The sequence below is a fragment of the Pomacea canaliculata genome, linkage group LG1, assembly GCF_003073045.1.
Source record: "Pomacea canaliculata isolate SZHN2017 linkage group LG1, ASM307304v1, whole genome shotgun sequence".
In the NCBI taxonomy this organism is placed as follows: Eukaryota; Metazoa; Mollusca; class Gastropoda; order Architaenioglossa; family Ampullariidae; genus Pomacea; species Pomacea canaliculata.
In genome coordinates, this window is record NC_037590.1 from 39,906,031 (window position 1) to 39,931,842 (window position 25,812).

At 36.4% G+C, this 25,812-nt stretch overlaps 2 protein-coding genes across 5 annotated transcripts in view; one reads left to right on the forward strand and one right to left on the reverse strand.

Moving 5' to 3' along the window:
* Window positions 1-348: 348 nt before the first annotated feature.
* Window positions 349-22,604, reverse strand: LOC112566730 (serine/threonine-protein kinase ULK4-like). Of its 4 annotated transcripts, none has more exons than XM_025243261.1 (33): window positions 22,452-22,604; window positions 21,691-21,829; window positions 21,260-21,499; window positions 19,926-20,085; window positions 18,982-19,083; window positions 18,585-18,668; window positions 18,235-18,313; window positions 17,068-17,300; window positions 16,777-16,855; window positions 15,370-15,574; window positions 14,510-14,576; window positions 14,012-14,237; window positions 13,683-13,761; window positions 13,140-13,247; window positions 12,770-12,856; window positions 11,993-12,067; window positions 11,688-11,774; window positions 11,397-11,579; window positions 10,959-11,086; window positions 10,392-10,540; window positions 9,618-9,739; window positions 8,612-8,720; window positions 7,719-7,730; window positions 6,553-6,699; window positions 5,809-5,947; window positions 5,012-5,153; window positions 4,654-4,759; window positions 4,204-4,391; window positions 3,694-3,807; window positions 3,296-3,403; window positions 2,885-2,959; window positions 1,830-1,918; window positions 349-776 (listed from the first exon to the last, which is right to left on the reverse strand). In XM_025243261.1, the coding sequence occupies exons 2-33, from the start codon at window positions 21,814-21,816 to the stop codon at window positions 707-709; spliced, it is 3,918 nt and encodes a 1,305-aa protein (XP_025099046.1). In that variant the 5' UTR covers window positions 21,817-21,829; window positions 22,452-22,604; the 3' UTR covers window positions 349-706. The 4 variants fall into 4 exon arrangements, with proteins under 4 accessions (XP_025099046.1, XP_025098886.1, XP_025098964.1 ...); XM_025243101.1 differs by having other exon boundaries at window positions 21,679-21,829; XM_025243179.1 differs by having other exon boundaries at window positions 21,679-21,840; window positions 22,452-22,596.
* A 1,458-nt stretch (window positions 22,605-24,062) lies between these two features.
* The window catches only part of LOC112567325, a 29,175-nt gene continuing 27,425 nt past the window's right edge, over window positions 24,063-25,812 (forward strand). Inside the window, exon 1 of the mRNA XM_025244093.1 lies at window positions 24,063-24,276. The gene's annotated coding sequence lies outside the window, so the exon portion shown is untranslated. The remainder of the gene's footprint in view (window positions 24,277-25,812) is intronic.

Genomic DNA, 25,812 nt, shown 5'->3' on the forward strand with positions numbered 1-25,812 from the left:
TTATTTAGTCCATCAGTTGAGTAGTGCTTTGTGTAAGAAGGCAGCCACTGATGCCCTAAACTGTAGTCTTGTGTGAGGGTCTTCAGTAATTGGTAGGTCATTTTGCTTATCAGCATATGAATGCTTTTGCTTTAATAATATTTTGTGCATTTCCCCATGTGGAAGCTTTACAAGAGAAAGGGTGGAAGGTAATGATGCCACATGACATCACATAATGGGCATCACAATCAGGCAAACATACAGACAAATGCACAGTGAACATTACAAGGAACAAAGAAACTCAGAGATAGAGTATGGTGAAGAAAGAACAGGGAAGATCAATTACAGAAGGTATATATACATACCATGTAAGTCATCATTGTTTTATATCTCTATTGCACATGTACACACATTTTTACATATTGTAAATACATGTACAGTGAAATTAACAATAAATGGAACTGCTTATTTCTGGAAAGTGCACTACTTGGACCACAAACAATTTCAATCATGCTTAATGGTATCAATGTGTGTCTCAATAACGCGATGAAGATGACTCACTTTATTGTAACATCCACATGTATACTGAAAATATGCATAAAAAAATGATACAGTTTGTGCTTTTTTTTCAATGGATAAGACAAATGAAACTCCTGGTTCACAACACGGGTACTGTATTACAGGAATTAAATATGAACTTCACTCAACATTCTATATTCAGATAGATTTATGTAAGCTTGCCACCAAGTTTGAGAATTTCTGCAGCAAGTGTAGATAAGGCCATGTCTGCATGTGAACTGTTAAGAAAAAAAAAGTTACACAGTCAAAAATCTCATTTGAGGTTCATTCTGACAAAAGCATTAGAGTAACCAAGAAATGAAAAAAACTCACATTATTCCTTTGTTCTTTATAATTCATTTGATACCAGTCAAAAATATACTTTATAGACTAAAGGTCATGGAAATTTATAAAGTTTATAAAGTCTCTAAAGAATCTTTCAAACCAGAAAAATTCTATTGAAGATAAGATTTTATCATCCCAGAGGGCAATCAAACATGGAATCATGAAAGGGTTACAGTAAAACCTTGATTTTGCAATCCCCAATATAACAATTTTCTCAGTATAATGTTAATTTTTGCAGTCCTGACAAAAAATCACATGTACCCAATGCTTTTCAATCCTTGAATTATAGTTTTCCTCAGTATAACGTTCATTTTTCCTGGTCCCTTCAATGCATGTAATTTAAACTAAGAAAATGCCCCAGCACCGCTCATGCCGCATTTTATTAAAGTATACTGTATATGTACCACCACTCCAATTATATACAGCGAATGTATTGCCATCATGCCGGCAACAATCCCCATCCCAACACGGATTCCCACTCGAGACCTGTCTTCGTGTGTAATCGCATGCATTTTCTAATTTGTGGTGTACAGCCCTATAACCATGGCAACAAAAAGGAAAGGGTTTTTGCTTGCAGAAAAGGTGGACATAATTATCAAGGTTAACAATAACCCAAACAAAAATCAAGGTTTGATTGTATTCTGAAGGAAATGAAAGTGTTTCCTTGATGTAATGTTTTCATCAATTTAACATTTATTTTTGGCGGTCCTTTGAGAAACGTAAAATTGAGGTTTTACTGTAATATAAATAAATTAACAATCATTGGAGGCATTGTTTTCTACACTGCTTAGGTACGCATGCACACACCTACACAGACCTACAATACATGTCACACATACACTGCACATTTTACTTAAAAGCATACGTGCTTCACACAGAAATTCACACAAAGGTTGAAGAGCGGAAAACTGAAAACATCTTTGCCTTTAATCAGATCCACTGCTTACCTGGCAGTGTGCACCAAAGAATGGATGGTACCAAGCAATGGTGTTCCATACTGCTTAAGGCTCTCAGTGTGATGTTGGGCTGTAGTCAACTGCAATCATTAATCGCAATGTTTGTCTTCACCTTTGTGTTCAACAGATGACATATTTTTAGCTCAAACTGATGACAATAATAATTATAATAAATATGATTTGTATAATACTTGACCTCACCATCAATGCACTTTATAAAAATATAAAAACACAGATAATATTATTAGAATATTAATAATAATATTATTCTTAGAAGCTGATCTAAAAGCAGAGTTTGCTGAATGTCCTGATACTGTAGCAATTCACGTTGAGAAGAATGTCATCTGAATAGATTTTGTCTGCAACCTTGCCATTGCATTGAATCTTAAATGTTAATCAAGTTCAGCTTTGAAAAGTTTGTGAAAGTTATTATGACCTTTATATGGATGGTACATCTAGGAAACTCACAATCTTTGGGGCAGTGGATTAACTTTCACTAACAGAAATATTGCTCCATTAACACAACTCTTGTTTGAACATCACGTTAACAGTCACTGTAAGTTTGGCTTCCTGAAGATGCACACTGTCAGTCATATCAGACCTACTTTTATCCACAAAAAGCTTGCTGCTACAGCTCAAAACCTTCTGGAGTAGTTGCAAAAAAAAAAAAGTCTAAAATCTAAGTAATGGCAAGATGGTGCTGATATGACAGTAGAGATAAAATGGTCCAGAAACAGAAGAAAAGTGGTGCAGACAGAAATTAATCCACGAATGTAGTAAATGGCAAAACAGATGCACAGATTATCAGTATTAGACACAAAACTTGATGAAGTTCAACAGGCAATGATGTAGGGCAGTCACCTTCTAGCCAGTTAGACAAAGGGACATCACTCTCCTGATTTCCATGTTATAAACTGCCCATGATAAACACATTTCGTACTCTTTGTGTACTACTGCTGGTGTATGTGTGTGAGAGAGAGTACCCACACACATGTGACTGGTTTTTGTCCATGTGCTGTTTAAATACGTATATCAAAACTACATACCAGTCTCTTGATTACTCTCAGAAGAACTTTCTGCTTTCGGGGTGGAGCTGCAGATAATGCTTTGTTGTAGTAGTTCTAGAAGATTATAAAAAAAAACATACAAGGTGACCCACAAGTATCATACTATATTAGCAGAATTACAAATGGTTATAAAAACAGATACACTAACATGTTAAATTTAGCTTTTTGAGCAGATGTTAATACATTCACAAGTAGCTAAAATTGTCTTGCATTTTGGACATGATGGACACAGAGGAAACGAACTGAGAAAGGTAATGTGGCAGAACAATTATATAGCTAGAAGCTGGGATAGAGTAATCAACATTGATGGTATTCACAAAAAATACAGACAGTAATACAATCCAATGATAAGTGAACAATGTGTAACAAGGTGTAAAGCAACCAACAGACCTGACTGTCTTGTGATAATGAATCTCTGCTCTCACCACCAAAAAGCTGAACCAAGAGTGACAAGTCCTTTAAGGCAAGCTCCTGAATATCTGAATCCTCATGGCACAACTAAAAGAGAAATCTTGAAAAACTTAGATTTTGTTCTTAAAAAGTTCAACAAAACAAGTATAAATTAAAAATAATAATCAACATCTACCAGCAGATTGTCCTTGGCACAGCAAGAAAATTACCTGGTTATAGTACTGTCAATGCAACATATAGATATATATCTGTACTGGAAAAGCTGAATATGTTAAATGTTTTTAAAAGCCCACTTCAGACAAACCAATCATATCTGTGTAAGAAAAGAAGCCAGCGCACTGTGGTTTATCATCAAGTAAAGTGTCAGAGAAACCAACCAGTTGTGTCAAAAGAGGAGTTAACTCTGTTAAAGGTTTGTTTGTCAGCAGCAGCTGCTCCGCTTCTTCTGCTTCCTTGTTTCCCTCTCCTGAGCCTCCTCCCCCTTTTTTGAGCTGTTCGTGAAAAAAAAGAAACATAAGGCTGAACGAATGAATGATTTGTTTCCCTGTGATCATTTAATGCATAATAAGAAGGATTCAAGTAAGTCATGTGTTATAAGTTGGCTACAGATCGAATTCAAGAACAAACTGCCTGCTCAATGCAGATTTGTGTGATGAACAACATAAGGCAACTGAAAATAGTTTGTTATCTGCGATGATAGAAATATCACAAATATACATTTTACATAGAATCCACACAGCATTTAGAATCTCAAGCTCCTTGCAATGGCAAGTACAGTATAAGGATATGTATGCTCAAAAATCCAAACCAAGTGACATATATTTATTCTTTGAATCTTGCTATAAGTTTTATACCAACTCAGAATGTTATAAGAATCATAAAATTACCTGTAAAGCTTTGCGGACAACCTCAGACACTTGACGCAAAAGATTATGCATGAGTTCCAGTGCAGATTGCAGAATGCTAATCTTCTGTCCAGATTCCCTGGTTCCATGAGAACCACTTGCATCACCAGCTTCAGCCCAGCAATTGTGCCCCATCTCCTGCATGACCAGAGTCAGCTCATCAATCAAACCTGAAATAGAGGAAGAGAAGTTTCAATGGACCAGCAGAAGTAAAGAGCATGTTGAGGGATTCTGGTTCTTAAAAAAAAATATGAAAAAAAGTTTTAATAAATATTAACATGTGAATTTTAAAAATGAAACTTTCTCTTTAGAAAATCTAAAATTCAGCTGCTTTGTTTTTACTTCTGTTCGTTTTTTACAGTTTTTGTTTTTGTTTCTTTTTTAGTTTTTTTTTGTTTTTTAAGTGCAGATAACTTCAAACCATATGTTCACCTAATTCATACAACTCCTTCATGGGTGCATCTCGCTGGTTCATCAAACAGTTGAGGATCCCCAGGATGCTATGAACACTGCGTCCTAGAGATTTACTGTGATGATCCTGTCAAGAGACAGTTTACCAATCACATTTTAAGCAGTAAGAGATAGCTTAATGCTAACAGAATAGTGATGATAAAAAGTCATGGCTGTATAGGAGGGTCTTATACTGGCGCACACACATAAAATAATTACAGTCAAGATGATGAAAGTACATCAAGAAATCACTATAAACAAATAAACAAGACTGGCTCATATGGAGTGATGGATCATGTAGTGTACTAACTTATCTGAAAATGACGAAAATTCTACTTACTGTAATGATCTGAAACAGCACAGGAAGGAGTCCCAGGGAGCACATGTTGCGGGACAAAGCTGGCCTGTGTTCCAGCAGGGAGAGAAGCAGGGCAAGAGCAGCACTAGGCAGGGGTTCAGGATCTAACAGCAGACTCTCATACCTGCCACACAAACAACATAAAGGGAATTAGCAGAACCAAATAAAGACACTTTCAAGACAAATCTGCAAAGAGTGTGATGGCACCACTTTGGAAGAACATAAGAAGAAAAGCTCAGCAAGTGACCCTAGCATCTGACATGTGCATCATAGCAAGGACATGAACAAGGAAAAAATAAGATACATGTTTTGAGAGGATTTTTTGATAGAGGAACAAAAGTCAATGACTGAACTGATAAGATAACTCAATATTTTCCAGATGAGATGCTAATACTAGACTTTCAACACAATAATAGGCATCTCTTCCTATTTCTTTGTTTAAATGTTTCTTCAACAGAACTATTTAATGTGATACAAAACAGAATATCTCCATTTTTCTTTGCTCCTTCCATGAATGCACATGTGGATGCACACACACACCACAAACTTGTATTACTGGACTGCTGGCAGACAATTTTTTTCCAGTTCACTACTAAAACAAGGCTGGTGTATACAAAGCTTCTGGTTTAGTAACATTCATTGTTTAGGATTGCCGAGACTAACAGCGAAGAACTTCACAAGAGGCAAAGCGTTGGTCTCGGCAGACAGACAGCAATCCATCTATACACATCCGTGCACACATAATATGCATACCCACCAATTCACATATCTACACTTACATGGGAAGAAGCTTGTCTGTAATGAGACAAAGAAGGCTGTCTGTGTTGTCTTGAATTCCTGGAGAAATGAACTGGGCCTGGCTCAGAAGAACTGAAGAGATCTCACTCAAAAGATTCAACGCTCGGGCACGTACTTCCACTGTCAGCAATTACATATCTTCAGCTTTATTACATGATATGATATCTGAAGTCTTGCTATACATTACACAGTATCTTTATATTTAGTCTTATTACATCATAGCTCAAATGCCAATACTGAACACATATCCTGTACTTAATACATGAGTTCTGCAATATAACATTAACATAGTCAACCCCAACTTTTGGAACTTAAGAACAAAATGATCTAAAGCAGTCTGCCTAATCTACGGCCCATGCGGCCTGCTCATTTTAACCGGACACAGAGCAACATCACCCTGACGCCACCCCAAAATTATGATTTCTTTCTTTCTAACTGAATCTTTCACTTTAGTATATCGCTGCATAATTTAAATCTTAACATCAGCATGATTCTGCAAAAACCGCCATATTCTGGCCCATGAGATTTTATATCATATCGAAATGCAGCCCTTGGGCAAGAAAAGATTGAGCACCACTGATCAGAATACAGAATGTGAGATTCTGGTAGCACCCAGGAATGACAGTCACATCAGAAGGCATCTATTTCATGTCTGTTTCACAAGGCACAAAAACAAGAGGAAACACAAAAAAATAAAGTGGAACATGCTTTGGTCATCAACTCACCATTCTGACTCCCAGTTAGTGCCACTAGTTCTGGTAGGATGGTCTCAATGATTTTCCCTTGATGTTCCATTAGTAGGGTGGGATGCTGTGCAATGCCTTCAAGGATGGAGACAGCAGAGCCCACAAACTCACTGACACTCAATGACACTGGTTCGGACAAAGCAATCAAGAGATTCAGTTTTCCATTAAGTTCATTGAAATCTATATATATAAATCTGTAAAATATCTTTTCCTTACTGCTAAACATAGTGGTTCCTTTCATCCTAACTATGATTATAAGAACTGACATGAATCAACAGGTTAAGCATTCTTTTCTGCAGTTATTGTAAAACCGCCAAGACTTATTCCTACTTTCTCACATCGCTCATTAAACGCGAAAAAAAAAAAACAAAACAAAACAACAAAAAAAAACACCCAAAAAACAGTTTACAGGAGGCTGATCTGTCATATTTTCATTTCACTAAAAAAATTAACAGAAGTCTGACTGCCACACAAACGAAAAGCTAGGTATCAAAAGCCTTATAGCATATGTGTAACTGGAAAAAAAAGAATGAATTTCCATATATGTCAACATTATGGTGAATCAATGGCAAGTCCAGAAGATGCCTATACACAGAAGCCAAAATAGTACAGACAGGCTCATAAACAAAACAAAGCCCAACAATAAAAGCCAAACTAATCACACAAAAATATGTGACAGATAAATTATAAGTTATTTCTATTCTTATTAGACTTTGCAAATTTCTTATTACTAGTTTCTTGTTTGTTTGATGGAACTGTAAAAATTAATGTACACATTTACATTAGGATCAAAACATTATCTGCATTACACAGTCTAATATATAATTCTTTAACTTGAAAGATGGATATATAATTATAAATATATGAAAACTAAATGATTATTTTAACTATATTCTTCATGTACTATTCCACACACAAAAAAGTATTTTGTGCTTTTCAGAGGAAAATGAAAAATGGTGAGCAAACCAAGCAAGCAACACTCTTATTCAGCTCAATTGCAGCAAGCTCTTTGGGTGATAATGGGAGAAAACGTAGGGTCAAGGAGAATATTGCTAACAGAAAATAAACTGCTGTCTGTTAAACATAGGCAAACAAAGAAAATTCAATCCTAAGATATGATATGAAAGAAACTGTATACCCGGTACCTTTGAGTTTTTCTGAAAATAAAAGTTCAGACAGGAAAGGTAACAATAATTAACAGAGTATCATCTTGGTGATTATATGAATTACATTCTGCTGCAAAAGAATTTAATAAGAAAAATCAACAAATCTTCACACTCTCCACTTTCTAACCTTGTCTGTGTGGTATTCTGTGACAATGTCCCTGTCTGACTGGTGTTTATTAGTCATTTTATGAGTATCAAACCACACCAAAATTATAAGCAATCTGATGCACACAACAGCTATAAAGGTTGCTTGCATCGTAAAAGGAACAAAAATGTCAGACATTGAAAAAAATGTGTTCTACAGTACTGTGAGAACCTGTTACACTGATAACTATAGCAACAACTATATTGTCACTCTTCCAGTAACTGGATAATTTGTTTTTAATATGATGTGAATGTCATGTTAATCTGACAGATTGTTACGACTGCAGTTTCTTAATGTGATATATATATATATAAATATGATTGTTATTATGTGACATATTTCTAGTCTGGATGTATCATGGCTACAATTGCCTCTCTGGGCTTATCGCTGAATAAAGAAAAGAAATCAAGCTGACCATTAAAACCTGTCATCAACCTTTTTTCATGCCCTTTTTTTACATGCCAAAGAAATGTACAAACATTCCCAATAGGCTTGCATGTATGCCAACAATTTTTTTATCCACACAAAATCTAATGTCTACTTTCAAAGTCTTGTTTATAAAACTAACTGATCCTAATGATTGCTGGTGCAGACTAAAATAAGACTGGTTTTAAGTGCACAGAATAATAGAAATCATGAGACAGACAATTTTCATGGCATTCTAACTCTTGTGATGAAAAAAAAGTTACAGAGATGTCTGTGAATCTTGTCTCTGTTCATGTCTCACCTGATGCAGACTCAATGTTGGTTTCCCCACTCTCAATGCATCGCACGTGTACCATTAGCTGACCGTAGCTCTTTATAAACTCCTCCGTCACGACGTGACCCCTAAACACCTATTTCAGAAAATGTACCAGAGTCAAGAAAAATATCTACTGATTTGTAAAATTTTGATATCTTGAATTTAAAATAATTGCACAATAATGGTTTCTCCAGATGTATGTCTGGTCTGGCCATTCCATTCCATCTGGTTTTTCCTAACATGAGAACCCTGATGTATTTTTCTCATTTCGCTTGCCACTTGAGCTAACTTGCCACTTTCGTAGAGGGTTCTGATGTTCCAGGTCCCTTTCCTGGTTGTTGCCTTGGTCATCAAAAGATGAGTCGGCGAGCTGGCTTCCCTAAGGCTTTCACCAGCTTGTGTTATAAGCTTTTCTTGAGAGGAATCTTACCCACCAGGCCCTTGTTGTGGAACTTTTGCAGTTTCCGTAACAACTTTTCTTTTACATGAGTGGGTTGTTAGCCCAAAGCAAAACCCCCCAACATGGAGGGCCAGGGTGCAACATTTTAGTCTGATGTCTCCCCTGACAACCTGAAAAACCTGTTTGGCTTGGTTAGATCTGCCACAAGCACAAGGCTCCTCCCAACATAGCTGCTGTCCATCCCCAGCAAAGTCCTAACAAGGGTAATTCTAGAGAGACTGAAGAAGGCACTAGACAAGCTGGGTTTTTCCAGGATATGTCATGCACTAACCACATTGGGTTCACAAATAAATGTACACCAAATTACTGGTAATACTAAGTATGAATGTATGATGAACCATTCAGATGCATCTACACCTGCTCATTTAAGTCATGTAAGAAAACATGACCACATAACATCATTACCTGCCAAACTGTTAAGAATATCAATCCTCAGTCAGAACCACTTCCATAAGTAACACTACACAACTTTCACCAACATTCTTCATGAAAAACAGCATAGCCTACAATCTGCCACAATTGCTGCCTTACCTGACTAGTGACCAGGTGTGTGAATACTGCCAGCAGGGGCAAAGTGGACTTTAGCTGCCTCACCTGTGCTGCTGATGGATGCCTGCGTCCAGCCACAGCATCCAAACTACCAAGCATCTCACCTGTCCAATAGAGCAGAAAAAAAACCTGACCAAATCGATGATACTCACCTAGACAATAATGTAGTTGTTTTGACAAGCCTTAACAACTTCGGATGGTTGGTATTTGGATCAGAGATTGTTTTAAAAAAAAAACACACACAAAATGGGGAAGGATGGCACAAAAAGTGTCAAATAAAAAAAAAGTGAAGGGGAAAAAAAAAAAGAGGAAGAGATAAGGAAAGCAATCACATAAAGATTATAAATACATAATTACACACAACCTATATAAATATTGTATTTACTTAATTATACATAACTTAAATAAATATTCTATATGTGACCCACCACCACAGAATGAGTCTTGTTGGAAATTTGAGATTTTGAAATTCTATATTTTTAAAATGTACAGGTGTGACCTTTCTTTTGATACTTAAGTTGTTCTTCTAGTCCTAAAAGTGAGTTATAAAGGTTTGAAGTGTGCAAGTCTGGTGGCACAAAGTTGACCCTCATCACCTCTCGGGGCCTCTACTACGAAACTGCTTTGCGACTTAAGACTAATTTTGTGGTGGCAGATCACATATGCATAACTACACACAACATACATAAAGATTACACACAATCTGTATAAAGACTGCGTGGAGCTAAAAATGGGGTAGGAGTCATGGAAACCTACGTGTTATGATGGGAACTTGGACCAAAATGCCAGAAATGAGCAGGTGCAGACAGCTGCCTAGATACTCCACTACATCATGCTCCTGACCAGACGCCAGAGTGCCATGTGGTGTAGTGTGACGACTGTCCCTCTCCACATACATCACAAGCCTAACAACAGTAACAGAATAAGCAGTTACACCTTCTTCACTTTCTCCTGTGCTTTGATTGGAGTAGAATAAAATCAATATATTTTTTCACTAGGAGATAATCAGATTATATTACATTCATGTTGGATAGGATGATGTCATCCCATGTAGTGAAGAATAAAAGACATTACACATTTGTAAACTCTGAATTTTTTTGAATAGATAAGAATATGTACATAATGACTTTCATATCCTTTTGACTAAATCACTATCTTGTTTATTTTTTTTAATAAAGTTTAAAAATTGATCTAGCTCACAAATACTAAGCATCTATGGTAATCATATCTACTCTGTAAAAGGAATACCATTTACAGTAATAAAATTACCAGATGACATGACTATATGGAGATCACTATAGGGTAACAAATTTATGATGTTACCTGTTCTGACATGCGTGCAACAGCATCTCAGTGTTGCGACATACAAGCTGGTGTATCACCACGAGTGCCTTGCCTCGGATTATTGTTGATGGGCTGTCAAGCAGTCGGATTATTTTCAGTAGAAAGTCCTAGAAAAATTAGATTCCCTTTGTTTATAAAATTGTAACCTTTCCCACCATAAAGTTAGTATGACTATCCAAACATTGATGAAAAGATTCAGAAAAACACACAACCTTAAATGAAAGTTATAAAATTACACCAAACCTAAAACAAACGGGAAATTTGAGAAACTAGTCTTTAAAATGTAAGATATAAGAGAAAATAATCCTCAAACAATTCTGAGAAACTTTATGAATAGTTAACAAAGAATAGACATTAAAAAAGGACTTTGCTGCTGACTTATGCATAGGGCTGCAAAATATTGGAGACTAACATCACCTTATCCTGTGTTAGACGAGAAATACTGGCACTGCTGGCTACCAAGGCCCCAAACATTGTGACCACTGCCTGCTGTACACGTGTAATGCCCTGAGTCAGAGCCTGGCACACCACTGACAACCCCACCACCTCAATGACGCTTTGGAACACCAGCGGGTTCTGCCATGTCACATGGCAGAGTGCCTAAAGGAAAAGAAGAAATTAATTAAAAATGTGACTTGCAAAAGAAAGGCAGGTATTTGTGTGCTCAGTTTCTTTGATGTCAATACGTCTAAATGCTCATACACTCACCGACAGAGCAGTGATCCGCAAAGAGTCCACAGTTGAGTGTTTATACACATACCACAGAGCTTGGCCGATTTCATTCGTCACAAATTTCTGGGGTTTGGGGGCAGAAAAAGAAACAATGAAGCAAATCTTTTAATGTGTTGTTTTTCTGAGAATACATTTAAGCAAGTGTACTGATTGCAAGTTTCTGAGCAGAAATATTCTTTCTAGTTCCAAGATGATTACAAGTTTTATGAGCTGATATGTTTCTAAATATGCTTAATTTGAATTTTTTTCTGAGCAAAAGGAAACAGACTGTGTGCACTAACCTCTGCATGAGATCCACGACTAGCTGTTATGGTCTCGATGATCTTTGCAGCAATGTGATTCAACACAGGATCCTCCTGGTCATCATCACAATGTCATCATTACTGTGTTTCTTAGCACTAGCTACATTAGATTTCTTTTGTATTATTTTTATCCATAGTATTTTGTTCACCTGCAGCTCTTAAAGCCAAATACACTCAAAATATCATATAAAATATAAACTGACATTGGCAACACTATTAACAGCAATATCTCACCAATAACATCTTCGGGAGATGAAATGAGAAATTTAACTATGCTGTACCATATTCTGTATAATCAGGAATAAAAACATTCGCTAAAATATCAATCATCATGAAAATTGTCAACTTAACAGAATATAAAACATTAGATTTTTTTTTTTTTTAAATGTGAAGTGAAGTTATGTATTTAATATTTTAAGAAGGGTCATTTGGGCTGGTCTAAATGTTAAATGCTGATGCTGCTGAAGGTTGTAGACAGTGTGAAAGTATTCAACAACCATATCCTTATGATATCATAGAAAACAAGGTCTTACCCTGATTCAAAAACCCAGGTGAGAATTATGGTTCAAATGCTTACATCTTATGAATGGAACTACCTACATTTAGAGAACTAGTACCTTTTAGTGAGTGAAACACATTGTAAAATGAGGGGCAGAGAGAGAATAAAATCAGACAAAGAGGAGGCAAAGAAGTGGGGAAGGGGGCAGAGAAAGCAAAATGAAGAAAGAGGGAGAGGAGAGAGCCTCAGAGACTCACTCCATCACGACAGCTGCGTGTAATGATTGTGTACACCATTGATGGCACAGCCCAGGCTTCCACAGGACCTTCTTTGTTTTTCTGCTCCTGAGATTTAAAAAAATTCTTAATTTTGCAAGCACACTGAAGAAATGTAACACAAAAATGCATTTTTATGCACTAAATGTGAAGTCAGTTCAAGAGATCTTCTTCACCTTTGAAGATCTCTTAATATATTTTTTCTAGATTCTTTTAAAACTTCTAACTCATTCCAAAATGTAATGAAATAATCAAGTGCACTGTCATTAAAGCTGAAATCTCATCTTAAAATTTATGTTGTAAATGCAAGGACAATGGAGATATACGAGAAGCTAAAAAAATCTTATCCTACCTGTGAAGCCACCAAACACAGCATCTCACCCACTGCAGGTAGCAGTCCCTGTTTCAGTTTGCTGTTCTTGACATTCTCTCTGAGCACCTCAGTCACCAATGTCAGAGGCTGAGCAAGACAGATTCACTACCAAGATATCACGAACTGATGATAACTACATTACTACATGCCAAAATTACAGGAAAGACAGCGATCATCAAGAGATTGAAAGATGTGAACATCTTTCAGAAAAACTAAGAGAAAGGTCTCTTACACACAAATCACCATACAGCTGTGTCGTGCTGAGAGACTAAAGGTGAGAATATTAGCAGACCACAGGACAGCACCGACAGACTTCCAGACAGGTAAATTGTATAGATCCAGTCTTGGATGAATGTACATCATCCGTCAGAAATTACAAGAGATAAGTGTAATTAGTATCTTATGAGCTAGCTCATACATTTACTACAATATTCTCTATAGACTGAAATCTAAATCTAGAGTAACAATTTCAAGTAAGCATATTAAATCTAACCAACATGACAGAAAATGTGATGGACTCACTTCACACATGTTGACATTTTCATCAAGGGAGTCAGCAAAATGGGCGATGAGGGCCATAACTCTCCCGAGTTTGATTCGTCTTTGAAACAGTCATTAAGTCAAAAAGTCAACAGTATGATAAAACTTGAGTTTTTTCTTTCCTCTAAATAACAAAATACAAAGTGTCAGAAAGGCAGAGAAGCAATACTTCTGGAGCATGCACACACACACACACAAAATTCAACCTCCAGAAAATCTGTCGATGCATATATACATTTGTGACCTAAAAAGTTTTTTGCCCTACCACTAGCTCACAAAAATTCACGGCTATATAAAAGGATCCAACTTACACATCCACATTAGAGCAGTCTCTTATCTGATGTGCCAAGACCATCAGTGCACTGGTATTGACAAATGCTGTAGCTACCACCATGCTAGAGGCAATTGATGCTGCATAATGGAGAAGATGTATGCGTTTCTGCGAAGGGGGTCCTTTCTCAGGTGAGCCAATGCTTTCAATGACAGCTCGGATATGCTTTAAGAGCTCTTTTTCTGTCATGCTATTCAATTTTTCGCCTAAAATTAAAAAAAAAAAAAGAAAACCTTGAGTTAATCCAAATGTTATCAAGACCAGAACGCACTAAGCTAAACAATTAATGTGAAATATATGTATATACACAAAGATATATGCATGCATAATCAGATGTAAGAGTATTTATAAATTAACTCGTGTGTTTTTTTGTGGAATGCAGGCATATATTGCAACTGTCATACTCACTCTATTCAGGGAAATTCAGGCAGAAAAATATATAAATTTTTGTATCAGGCTGAAGAAGAAAACAGATAACCTGTGAAAGGAGGAACAGGAAGTGCCTTTTGGTCAAATTTTGAGGCTGCTGTAACTGGCTTCTGAATCTTAAAAAGAAAGAGAAAGAAAACCTTACACCATTTTGCCCCTCTGTAAAAAGAAATTCTCTAGCTGTCAAAATCCATCAAGTAATCAATAACTCAATCAATCAGCGCATTTACTGAACACCTTTTCTCTGGCAATAGCCAAACTCAAAGAGCTTTACATATATATATATAGGTGTATGAGCATGCACCTTTTAAGGGCAGGCATCAAATGCACCTTCATAAACACACAAAACACACACACACAACTACATATGCACACACACAAAGAGTGGAGGAAACTGGAGTACCTAGAGAAAACCACCATGTAAACAAGTGTCATTATGAACCCACTATACCCAACTCTCACTGCCATGGTGACAGGTATACTAGCCACCAACTGCCCAAATCATTGACTGTGATATGTAATCAACTAATACCATGACAACAGCACAAAGTCTGGTATTTTATTACAGTCTGAAATTAGATATAATGCTCAGCCCAGTAATATGTAACTGAAGCGTAGATCTAAACTGCCATTTTAGCTCCTCTCTACCCATTAATTCAATTGTGATGCTATGTAAAACGTACATTTAAAGGTATGTAACTCGATAAATAATTCCTTCTGCTTATGAGTGTAATAGCACTTTGCTTGGAACAGTAGTTCGGGAGTAGAAAATTTTGAAAATAACTGCGTCCAGCTTCTGGTCAGCAGCAAATGCTCAGGTTTTATTCAAATTAGCATTTCAGTGTGTCACAATTGATTTGATTAGGCATCAAGATGAAATAAACTGGGAAGTTAGAAAGAAACATTTACCTTGGGATTGTCAATGATCTGTGAAGCAGTGAAGTCACTGTCATGAAAGATAAGCTTTTGCACATTCCCCTCACTTGTTTTGTCAAAACTCCCACTGTCTTCCTGGGTTCCCCCAATGACTTCTCGAGTTGTCAGGGGTGACTGAATCTGACGATAGGGAGAAGTCACTTTGTCATCTGGTGGCACAGCTGTGTGGGGCCGAGCACTTAAAAAATAGAAACATGAGGGGATCAGTTACTCAGTTGGTAAATCAGCCATGCAGACAGTTACAATTTATGCCTATATGCACACAAAACACACACACATGCCAGTGACAGAGGACATTGACCTCTGGCCTTGCCAGGAGTGTATGGCTGCTAAGGACAGAGGGCACAAAGAACATAAGCAAATAAGCAAGGAGGCAGAACAAGGAATAGTCAGTTAAATAGTAGATGAGGTTGCCACCAGTCGACTGTTCAGACCAAGAGAAATAAAATGTTTATGTATAAGGAGCAAGTTACATCCTATGACAATAGTACATTGCATGCATATGCAAAAGTGCAAGTACACATATGCGCATGGACACACGTATACATACACATTCATACACAAACATAGATCCCTGAAAGAACTAGCAGAGTGAAATTTTTCCAAATGATTGGGTAAAGTTTAGTGCAAAATACTATTTCCTAAAATAATTCTCCCCAAACTGTTTTCGAGATACATGCCTACAGACATCAACCACGAACTAATATCCCTGGACTGCTGGCAGACAATTTTTTCCAGTTAACTGCTAAAACGAGGCATGATTCAAGAAAGCTGGCTTATTCACATTCTTTGTGTTGGTCTTGGCAGACAGACAGCAATCCACCTATACACATCCTTGCATCAACACACACAGTAAAAGGTAAACAACACAGATGCCATGATTGTACCTGGACATGTTTACATTGTGAGTGCCAAAGCCAATGGGAGAGCTAAGATTATTTGTTAATTAGGTGTAATGTGTAGAAATGTAACATAATGATTTTGACCTTTTTCTGTAAATGGTGATATTTGAAGGGGTGTAAGTACCTAGATTTGGGGAAACAGTCTCTAACACCAAGCTTTACCCAGCCATTCTGCACCCCACTAGTTTTTTAAAAGTAAGTTAGGATGGCTCTGTGTGGGTGTGTGCTATCATGCATAAGAGTGAGGGATCAAGGAGACCTTCTCTAAACGGGTTAATTTTGTGTTAATTTTGTGATCTTTACTATAAACAACAGGAAATAATCATAATGATTGCCAATCTTTACATTTTTACTTCACTGAACATGAATGATTAAAATAATGTTGACACCAAGATGAAATAATACTTTATCAAACAGCACAGCGATACTTTAACTACATAAAAAGCATTGACCAAATATTTAAGCCTAAACATTTTACCTTAGTGTGAATAGAGTGCTACCTCCTGTATCATGTCCAGGGGCAGTCTTAGGACGAAGGACATCTCCAGTGAAAGTTACTGTGAAATAGCAAATGTTATTTCTTCTTGCAACATAATAATTTTCAAGACAATGAGTGTTGGAAAATATAAAAATTTTAAACTGCGATCAGCTTGTGAAAATTTTGTATAAATATGGAGAATGCAAACTAAAAAAAACCACAGAAAATCCTTACTAAACAGGAATTAAAAACACATTTTATAATTTATTGTGTAATTTATGCAAAACTCACGATGATGAGGAGAGTCTACCACATCAAGCCTCGATACAGACTTTTCAATGGATCGTCGAAAATCTAAACTTTTGATGCGACCAAGCACTGAGCTAGCATTGTGTTCAAACACAGTGCTTTGACTAGCAGGAGTAGCAATTCCACTGGTGTCTTGTGACATGTTGAAGTCTTTTGCTAATGATGACAGCTTGCCTTGCCAGAAGCTATGGTTAACCAACCCTTGCCACCCCAGCCTATAACACATTTGAGAAAAAGCATATAAACAAGGCTATTACGCATGCAGATTTGCAAGACACAGGTATTGAATGAAAACTTTTTAACACCAAGCACAATATTCTCATGAATAAGTAATAAATATGAATATTTTACTGCCCTTTTATTAACCCATTTTCTGATGCACCATTTGTGCATGAATTATTTGAAGCTGTAAGAAAAGCGAAAGGCAGATTTGTTTTGATTTTGGTATTCGGCAATTGTCAATTGTTGTGTCTCCATTTTCAATGTAGTTTCCAGTTTTTGATATATGCATCTTCAGCATCAGTATGACTTCTATCACAACTTCGTGAACTTTAAAAGGCTTTCAACATAGTCTGGCATAAGAGGCTATGGCATGTGATGCATTGAAGAAGGCTTTGTCCAAGTCATCAAATCACTGTATAATAGCTCACCAAGCGCATGATAGTAGGCATACATCAAGGGTGACCCATATCGCCTATGCTGTTTGATGTCTTGGAAAACATCATGCATAAAACCCTCCATGCCCACCACATGCCTATGCTTAGCAGATGACACAGATCTGTTAGCAGGCACTAGCAAATTAATGCATGGATGTGAAACATGGATTCTGCTTGCCAAAATGGAAAGGAAAATCCAAAGCTAACAGGTATTATTTTTTTGGAAACAAATTTCTTGAGGGGATGTAGGTTAATAGAAGTTTGTCCATTTTGAGAAAATTAAAGTATAAACATGCTTTTTTACTTTTTAATTAGTTCTTTTTCCACTGATCCCACCTACAATTTTATGAGTGCTTTTTATTATAGTCACACATCATGACTAGGTCTTGTGAGGATATTTATCCAGTTTTTGACCCTTCTTCTCCCACTCCCTTCTCTGGGAACACATCAAACATTAAAAATAAAAGAGTCTATTACAAGAGACTGCCCAGACCTCCTAGATGGATCTTTCTGAAGAAGATTTTCAAGCAGACTGAGAAATTCTGGTGATGGTTTAGCTGACAGTCTTGAGCCTTATGACAAAATAATTTAAAAAATCAAATTATAGATTGTAAAACATGCAATTTTAACAAAGTAAAATTATAATAACACATGACAGCGAAATCATCAAATCATTGATCAAATTTTGGTAAACAAACTAAAGAAATATACTAATTCTCATTATACATTCACCTCTCCTTTCAAAATTCAATCCAAATATATCAGTCAAAGACCTGTTTAAGTCTGTCAGATTAATCTAAAAAGAAGAATCACACAAGATTCACTTGGATTTTTCAACTTTACCTTTCACTTTTGGTGTTGGAAATTCTTTATTCAGTACTTTTTCTTTTAGAATTTCTTTTGATTCTCCTAAAAATGGAGGATGCCCTAAAAACCGATCAAAAAAGAAAAATAACAGCACAGATTTTAGGATGGTATTGGAGACTAAGAAATCTTCTACACTTTGTGGGATGAAATCCTTGGACACACTAATTAATGCTTTGATATCCCTGCTATTACTTTAAATACAGAAGGGACTAACCCATACAAATTTGCCATAATGCTCTTCACTTGAACTGCACACCTTGCATAAGACCGCTAAAGTTAGGTTTAACTAACAGTAATAGGAAGAACTATAGAAACAATTTTCAGTTTCAAAGAGAAATCTACTTAAGAGAGGTTAAATTGCATGAATACTTACCAGCAAACATCTCATAAAAAACACAGCCAAGAGCCCACAAATCTGTCATAATATTTGGCTCTCCACCTTGAAACAGCTCAGGTGACATATATGTTGGAGATCCTGATAGATAAATTCAATTAAACAAACGCTGTCACTAACCACAAATAAAAAAGTTATAGATCCATTCATTGACAAAAGCTAATAATAATCAAGCGTATACTAAAGAATATTCAGTAGTACCCCATATCAGGTAATATGTTACGCGATCATGTGAAACCGTGGATTGCGCTAAAGACACACAAATGCTGTATAAAATGGCAACTAATGCAAGCAATGAGAATGTTAAAGTCAGAATGGAGGCAAGATCTGTGAGAAGGTGCGGATATGTGGACATAGGAATACAAGTTAAGAACGGGGATGGTTAGGCCTGCTGGAACTCACCATATTAATTTATAATATCCATTCTCACTTGATGTGGATTTTGAAACTTACAAACCATTTATTTCTTCAATTTTTCCTTTTTTTTGGGGGTTGGGCCAAAGTACTAAACAATAAGAGAAGTCACTCATGCTTGATGTTTACATGCATATGAATCACCACAAAAATTATGCAGTTTAACAAGCAGGCTAATGAAACTGGTTTTTCATAGCTCCCTTATCACGTTAACACTCTAACCCTGGGTGACTGTCCACTTAAGTAGATATGACAAACCTGCTAGGCTACTGAATTCTTTTATATACAGTTATTTAAAGAACAGAATCCTAATGGCAACTGAAACGGAATTAAGGTAAACAATTTAAAAGTAAATTTTACAGCTGAAAATGTTAACATAATAGCACAAAACTTCATTAACTCTAATGGCATTTCCCTTCCCACCAAACTCTTAAAGAACTTGACTAAGTCTGTCAATGTTTTCTGTAATTTTTTCCCCCTTCTTCTAAATAAGAAGAATTTCTTGAAACCTGAGATGGAGTTCTGTTTCACAATCTCTTCCACTGACTGTGTGTTCCATTGCTCTCCAGCATCAGCAAACTTGTAGAACAGCTCCTCCAAGTTTTCACCCTCCACTTTGGCCAGCCCAAAGTCTGCATATTTAAGCACTCCTGATGAGTCCATCAGAATCTGTTTCAAGACACCAAAACACTTATACTTACACTTGCCCAATAGGCCATTAGCCAAAGGGGTGAATAATAAAAGATCACTCACTTTGAGGATGGACTGCCTTTATTTGCAAATTATTTGTAAAACTTCGTAGTAGTAAAGAGAAGTTCAAGTGTTTTATTTATGGAGAAAGAAATAAAAAGAACCAAGGGCAGCTTTCTGAAAATTTAGCAAGACCTGCATGCTCATGTTTCCCAAACATAAATCTGACAGCATACACTATATATATACAAACATACATACACTATATGTAGACTCATATGCATCCATATTTGCATTAGTACATGTTTTTACCACTAAATAAGCATACATGCAAAGTACACATTAATGCACAATAATATTTTTATTACTTCGATCCAATGTCAAGAAAGTTTTATACATGTAAAACTGCATCAATATTTGATAACATGTGATGTTGATATATTAATATTAATAATAAAAAATGAATTTATATAGCACTTTTCCCCAATATCAAAAGCTAGCTCAAAGCACTTTAAAAACAAAAAAATATAAGCATACAGACATAATAATAATGGTGGTCTCAAAACAAAGAGTTCATTCTGTTCTCTTGCTGAGAAAGAGAATGCCATCAACATAGACACAGTCACTACAGCTCAGCAATACTACCAAAATATCCATTTTTAGTGTTCTCTATATATCTTTGACTGCCAGTTGACAATTTCTGGGTCAACAATTACTATCTCCTGAAGATTTCATGCTGGAAGGAAATTTTAAGTGTGTCTGACCAACACTACCACGTGCTCTCTGGTTCTTAGCTTTTACAATTTTTGTCAAAGAAAGTTTATTTCTGAGAATCGCAACATTGCTTTCAATCTGGCATTTTTACAACGCTATGTTCTTTCATATTCAATGGAACACATGTTACAGCACAAAACATTGGTGGTATGCTTTTGAGGGAGGCTAGTCACTTCAGCCCAAAACCACACTGCCACGGATATACTGACCTCAATCCAGACACTGATTAATCCTTGTCATGATCAAATGATCCCAACATCAAAAGCCTAATCCACACAAGCCTAAAAGATGAAACAATGACCAATGATACGAGTGACAATTTTTGTTTAGTGGAGGCTGAGCTTGTAGAAAATGAGTAATGACATTATCTACTACAAACCTTTGACGGTTGCAGATCATGAAAAAGAATACCAAGGGAATGGATATAGTGTAGACCAGTCACAAGATGTAGACCAAAGTCCCGAATAGAACTCTCTGGCAAATAAAGATCTTGTGTCAGGATGTCTGCCAGACTACCACCAGTGCACAGTTCTACCACCAGCCACAGGTGGTTGCTTGTTTCATACCATTCATGGAACTGAACTACATTTGGATGACTAATATCATGAGTCATCCTGACCTAGAGAAAACAAATGAAAAGAGTATTTTTATCAGCTGTGAACAAATGAAAAGAGTATTTTTATCAACTGTACATATTTTTTTGAGTGTCAAAAAAGAGAATGAGAATAACAAAAAAAAAAAAAAACCCATAATAGCCAAAAAAATAAAACAAAGACCAGTTGTCCTTAACATACGTACAGTGTTTGTCACCTCTGGTCTTTTGCATTTGTCAATGCAGTGAATAGCAACAAAACTAATGCTGCCCTTTCTTCTTCCTTTGTAAATAATGGCATGGTCTCTCTTGCCAAGTTCTTCGTAAAGTACAAAATTCTCCATTATTATGGAATACCTGCAACAGGACTGTCAGGTAAATGAGGCAACCTGAGCTGGTAAAAAACATATGGAGGAATTATACTGATGTGACACATACATTAGGACTTCTTACTATTCAATGTTAGTACGTATCAATACATTTAAACTGATACTCACACACACATACATGTGTAATATATTAATATATTAATCTGTTTACTCAAAATATGTAATGACCACATATTAATAATTACAGCATTGTAGGTCTACTGCCATCCTGTGACGTTACCTATTTGTGTGTTAAATGTCTGTTTTAGTATGTATGCCTACATGTCATATTATATGTGTTTGTGAGAAAAAGAACAATTTCTGTCATGGGTTTCCTCGACAATAAAGTTTGATTTGATTATTGTGTCTATGGGATTGTTGTGAATTCTCAGGTTGTAACATTTTTTGCTATTAAATATTTTATCTTTCTTCTCATCATGTCTTTACAGTGCAAGAGCTAGATTTAGATTCTTAATGTACAACTATAATATAATATGTGCGTTAATTAATTTTCCCAGTCCATCGTTTCACCAGTGAACTATGGCGGCAATTCGAAATAACTGTTTGATGCTGCTGTATGCAATACACAAGATGACACAGTATATGCTTACCAATTTCAACAATTAAAATGAGAATAAAAGAGAACATCTTTCCAACTATCTTGTAAGCGAAGGAATTGTGAGCGTCCTTAGCAGCATCTTGGGAAAGGCGCAGATACAAGAATTCCGGAAGTTGGATACCGGCAAGGTGAAGGCCGCTTGAGCACATTTTCAGCCAATCAAATTGCGACTTTTGACAATATGGAAGTCGTGTATGTGTGAAACTATTACTGAAGGTAAAAGAAAGGTACCTAATCGGTCATGAAACATTCAGTGTGAGTTCAGGGGACTCTTAGCAACATCTGAACATCATAACGTATTTTGCTATATAGTGTTACTATTTATGTGTAGCTGGTTGTTGTACTTTTACTTGATAGACGTATTTTTTAAAATCGGTGTCTACTTGTTCTTCACTCCAATTTTTATTCCATCAAACACCCACTGAATAACTGGGGCTAAATAAGTTACCACCGTGTCGTCTGCAGTTGTCTGAGTTTTTTGACAAAGCTGTTTTGTCAAAAATGTTATGAGCTTGATGTACTCTATGTATGATTTCATTGTGTAAAATTGTACTGTTATTTTTCTTACTAACACAAGTAAATTTGCTGATGTGGAAAACTTAGAACAGTAACACAAATAAAGATTGGTTTCGCTTACCAGACTGGGGGAAAAATAAGATTTTTAAAAACTATCCATTTTGTTTCATACAATAATAATCTCACCACTTGGCTAAGTGTTTGCTGAACAAAATTTAGTACTAAGGTGGTGTCATTTTGCTTTCATACTTTGAGTCACACGCACAAAAAATCAAAATAAGCTTAATCTTTTCTTTACAACATACATGCAGATTAATTAACATGATATATTCACCTAAATTAACATGATATATTCAGCTAATGGTAATAATATTAGTAGTAAGAGGATCTATTGTAATTTCTTACACGATTGCTAGGATGTCATAGTTTAACAATATAATTAGAAAAATTTAAAGGGACCATATTTGAAAAAAGTGCACACTTCATAATAAAGTCTTTGATTTAATGTCAGAAAGGAAAGATGACGCAAGACTTTATGATAGAAAGTTCATTCATTATGCATATCAATATGTTTTAGTATATTGAAAAGATTGATAGTAAACAACAAAATTGACTGGGTTTTGGAGAAATCTGAAAGTTATTAAAATGTGTTTTTTAAAAATCTCAAAAAATTCTTAGTTCTCATATTAGGTTTGTTTAGGGAGGTATTAATGTTTACATGGGCAAGTTAGCAGAAGAAAAAGGGTGCACATGCAGGTGCATGCATTCAAGCAAGGGTTCATATATGTGTATGAGTGAGAGCGGGACCAAGAAATAGACTTTGTATGTATGTTTATATAGAATCACACATGTAGGATTGCTTCTCTGTAATGTAAATGAGAGATTTATTTATATGTCATCTGCAAAATATAAAGCAAATTGAGTCTGAAATAGAATAAATGAAAATTTTTTTGATCAATGATAACAGAAAGATTAAGATAAAAGGGGACCTTTACTGAACTAGCTTTTCCTGGTTAACAATTTTAGGTAGATTTTAAAATTTGATAATGCTATATACATTCGTTACTTTAGTGCCTTCAAGTTAAAGATTTTTTTTTAAATGTTAGTGCTCGAAGCATATTACATGATTATTATTAATACTTAGTGTCATCATCCCTGGCATCTGATCTTTACAGAAATGAGTCGAAAAAGAACGCTGCTGCCAGATTTATATAAGGCTAAACGTCAGTATGTGCCATCATCTGCAAATAATGAAGAAAATGGAATGCCTAGTACTCGGGGAGATACAAACGGTTTGTCAGGTACGAAAAAGTAACATTTTCTTTTTAATATTTTGCACACTAATAATTGTAATGAAAGTGTTCACCTCTATCCAGTTTTATTTTTTGAAGGATGGTGATATTATCAGACACCATCTTGATTGCCAAACTTAATATGTAATAAACATTTCAGTCACATTCTTGCGTTCTTTTTAATTATTGATTACAGCTCACCAGAGGAATAAACATAGTTTTTTTCACTCAGTTTGTTGACCCCATTTGTAGAAAGATAAGCTTGTGCAAACCTTATAGCTTAAAGTCTGTATAAATCAAAGTAAACAGTACTAGGGCAGTGATTTAATGAGCAATTAAAATTGATCTTTGACTTGGTCATTAGGAGTGGGACTTGATCACTAAGGGTAGTGTCGTGAAAGAGTGGAGATAGGGCTGTAGTGTGGGTTTGCACATCTAGTTTACTCTAGATATGACGTAATTTCTCTCTCTAGAAATTGCGTCATTTACTCGGGCTACGTCATTTACGCGGGTGCGGGTGGGAGATTAAGCTCGTGGTGGCTGTGAGGCGTGATTGGTTGTGGTGTGTCAGGTGGCTTGACTGGGACGAAACGGTTACTGGAAAAAAAGATCGAGAGTTGCAAGCTAAGCGTTTCGACTAAAAGGAAAGATCTAGACGACAACCTGGGCTTTTGTGCTAAAACCTCTGAGGGGAAGACATCCGTGACTTTCACGTCTCAAGTCTTTGTGAGCAGTTGTCCTTCCATCAAGCTTCAGACGAAATAACCTCTGAGCGAAAAAGGACATCATCCTCGAAGGTAAATTAAGCCACACAGTCGTCCTTGGCGTGCAGGAGAGCAACTTCGTCTGATCTGATAGCCACGTAACGGCAAGCTGGGCTTCTGCGTCAAACTTCTAGGGAGAAGACATCAGTGATTTTTACATCTCAAGTCTTCTCTGGCGCATGTCCTTCCTTCAAGCTTCAGGCAAGCAAACCACACAGAAAAGGACATCACCCTAGAAACTGAGCTAAGCCTCACCGTCGTACCTGCACGTACACAAGAGCAACTTTGTTCGACCTAATAACAACTCAACAAGTTGCTCCGGCCACCGAGATCGGTGCGGCGTTCCATGCGGAGATCGTCAGGACTACTGGTGACTTTTTGAGGTGCACCTTCTTCGTACTCCTCTCATCGCGCATCGGTCAACAGAAGACCGAAGTCTCGGAACAATATTTCTTCTGCGGCGCGACGAGAGACTTCTCCATACGACTCTAGCCAGTGGGCAGTACCAGTGACCGTTGTGTGTGTGTCCTGCGAGACCAAGACCCTACACGGCAAAAGCTTGAGACAGCTAAGTGGCGTATGCGTGAGGAGTGTACGAGGAGAGTGTGTGTGTGCTGCAGTATTGTGTGTATGACAGATAAGGTTAGATCTGGCTCTCAGTTATCTGGACATACTAGAAGTAGGGGAAATAAATAGGTAAACGGGCCGGTCTAGACAACGACCAATTGTTCATACTTGGTAACTGTAACATTTTCTGGTTTGTATGAACTTCTGGAAATAA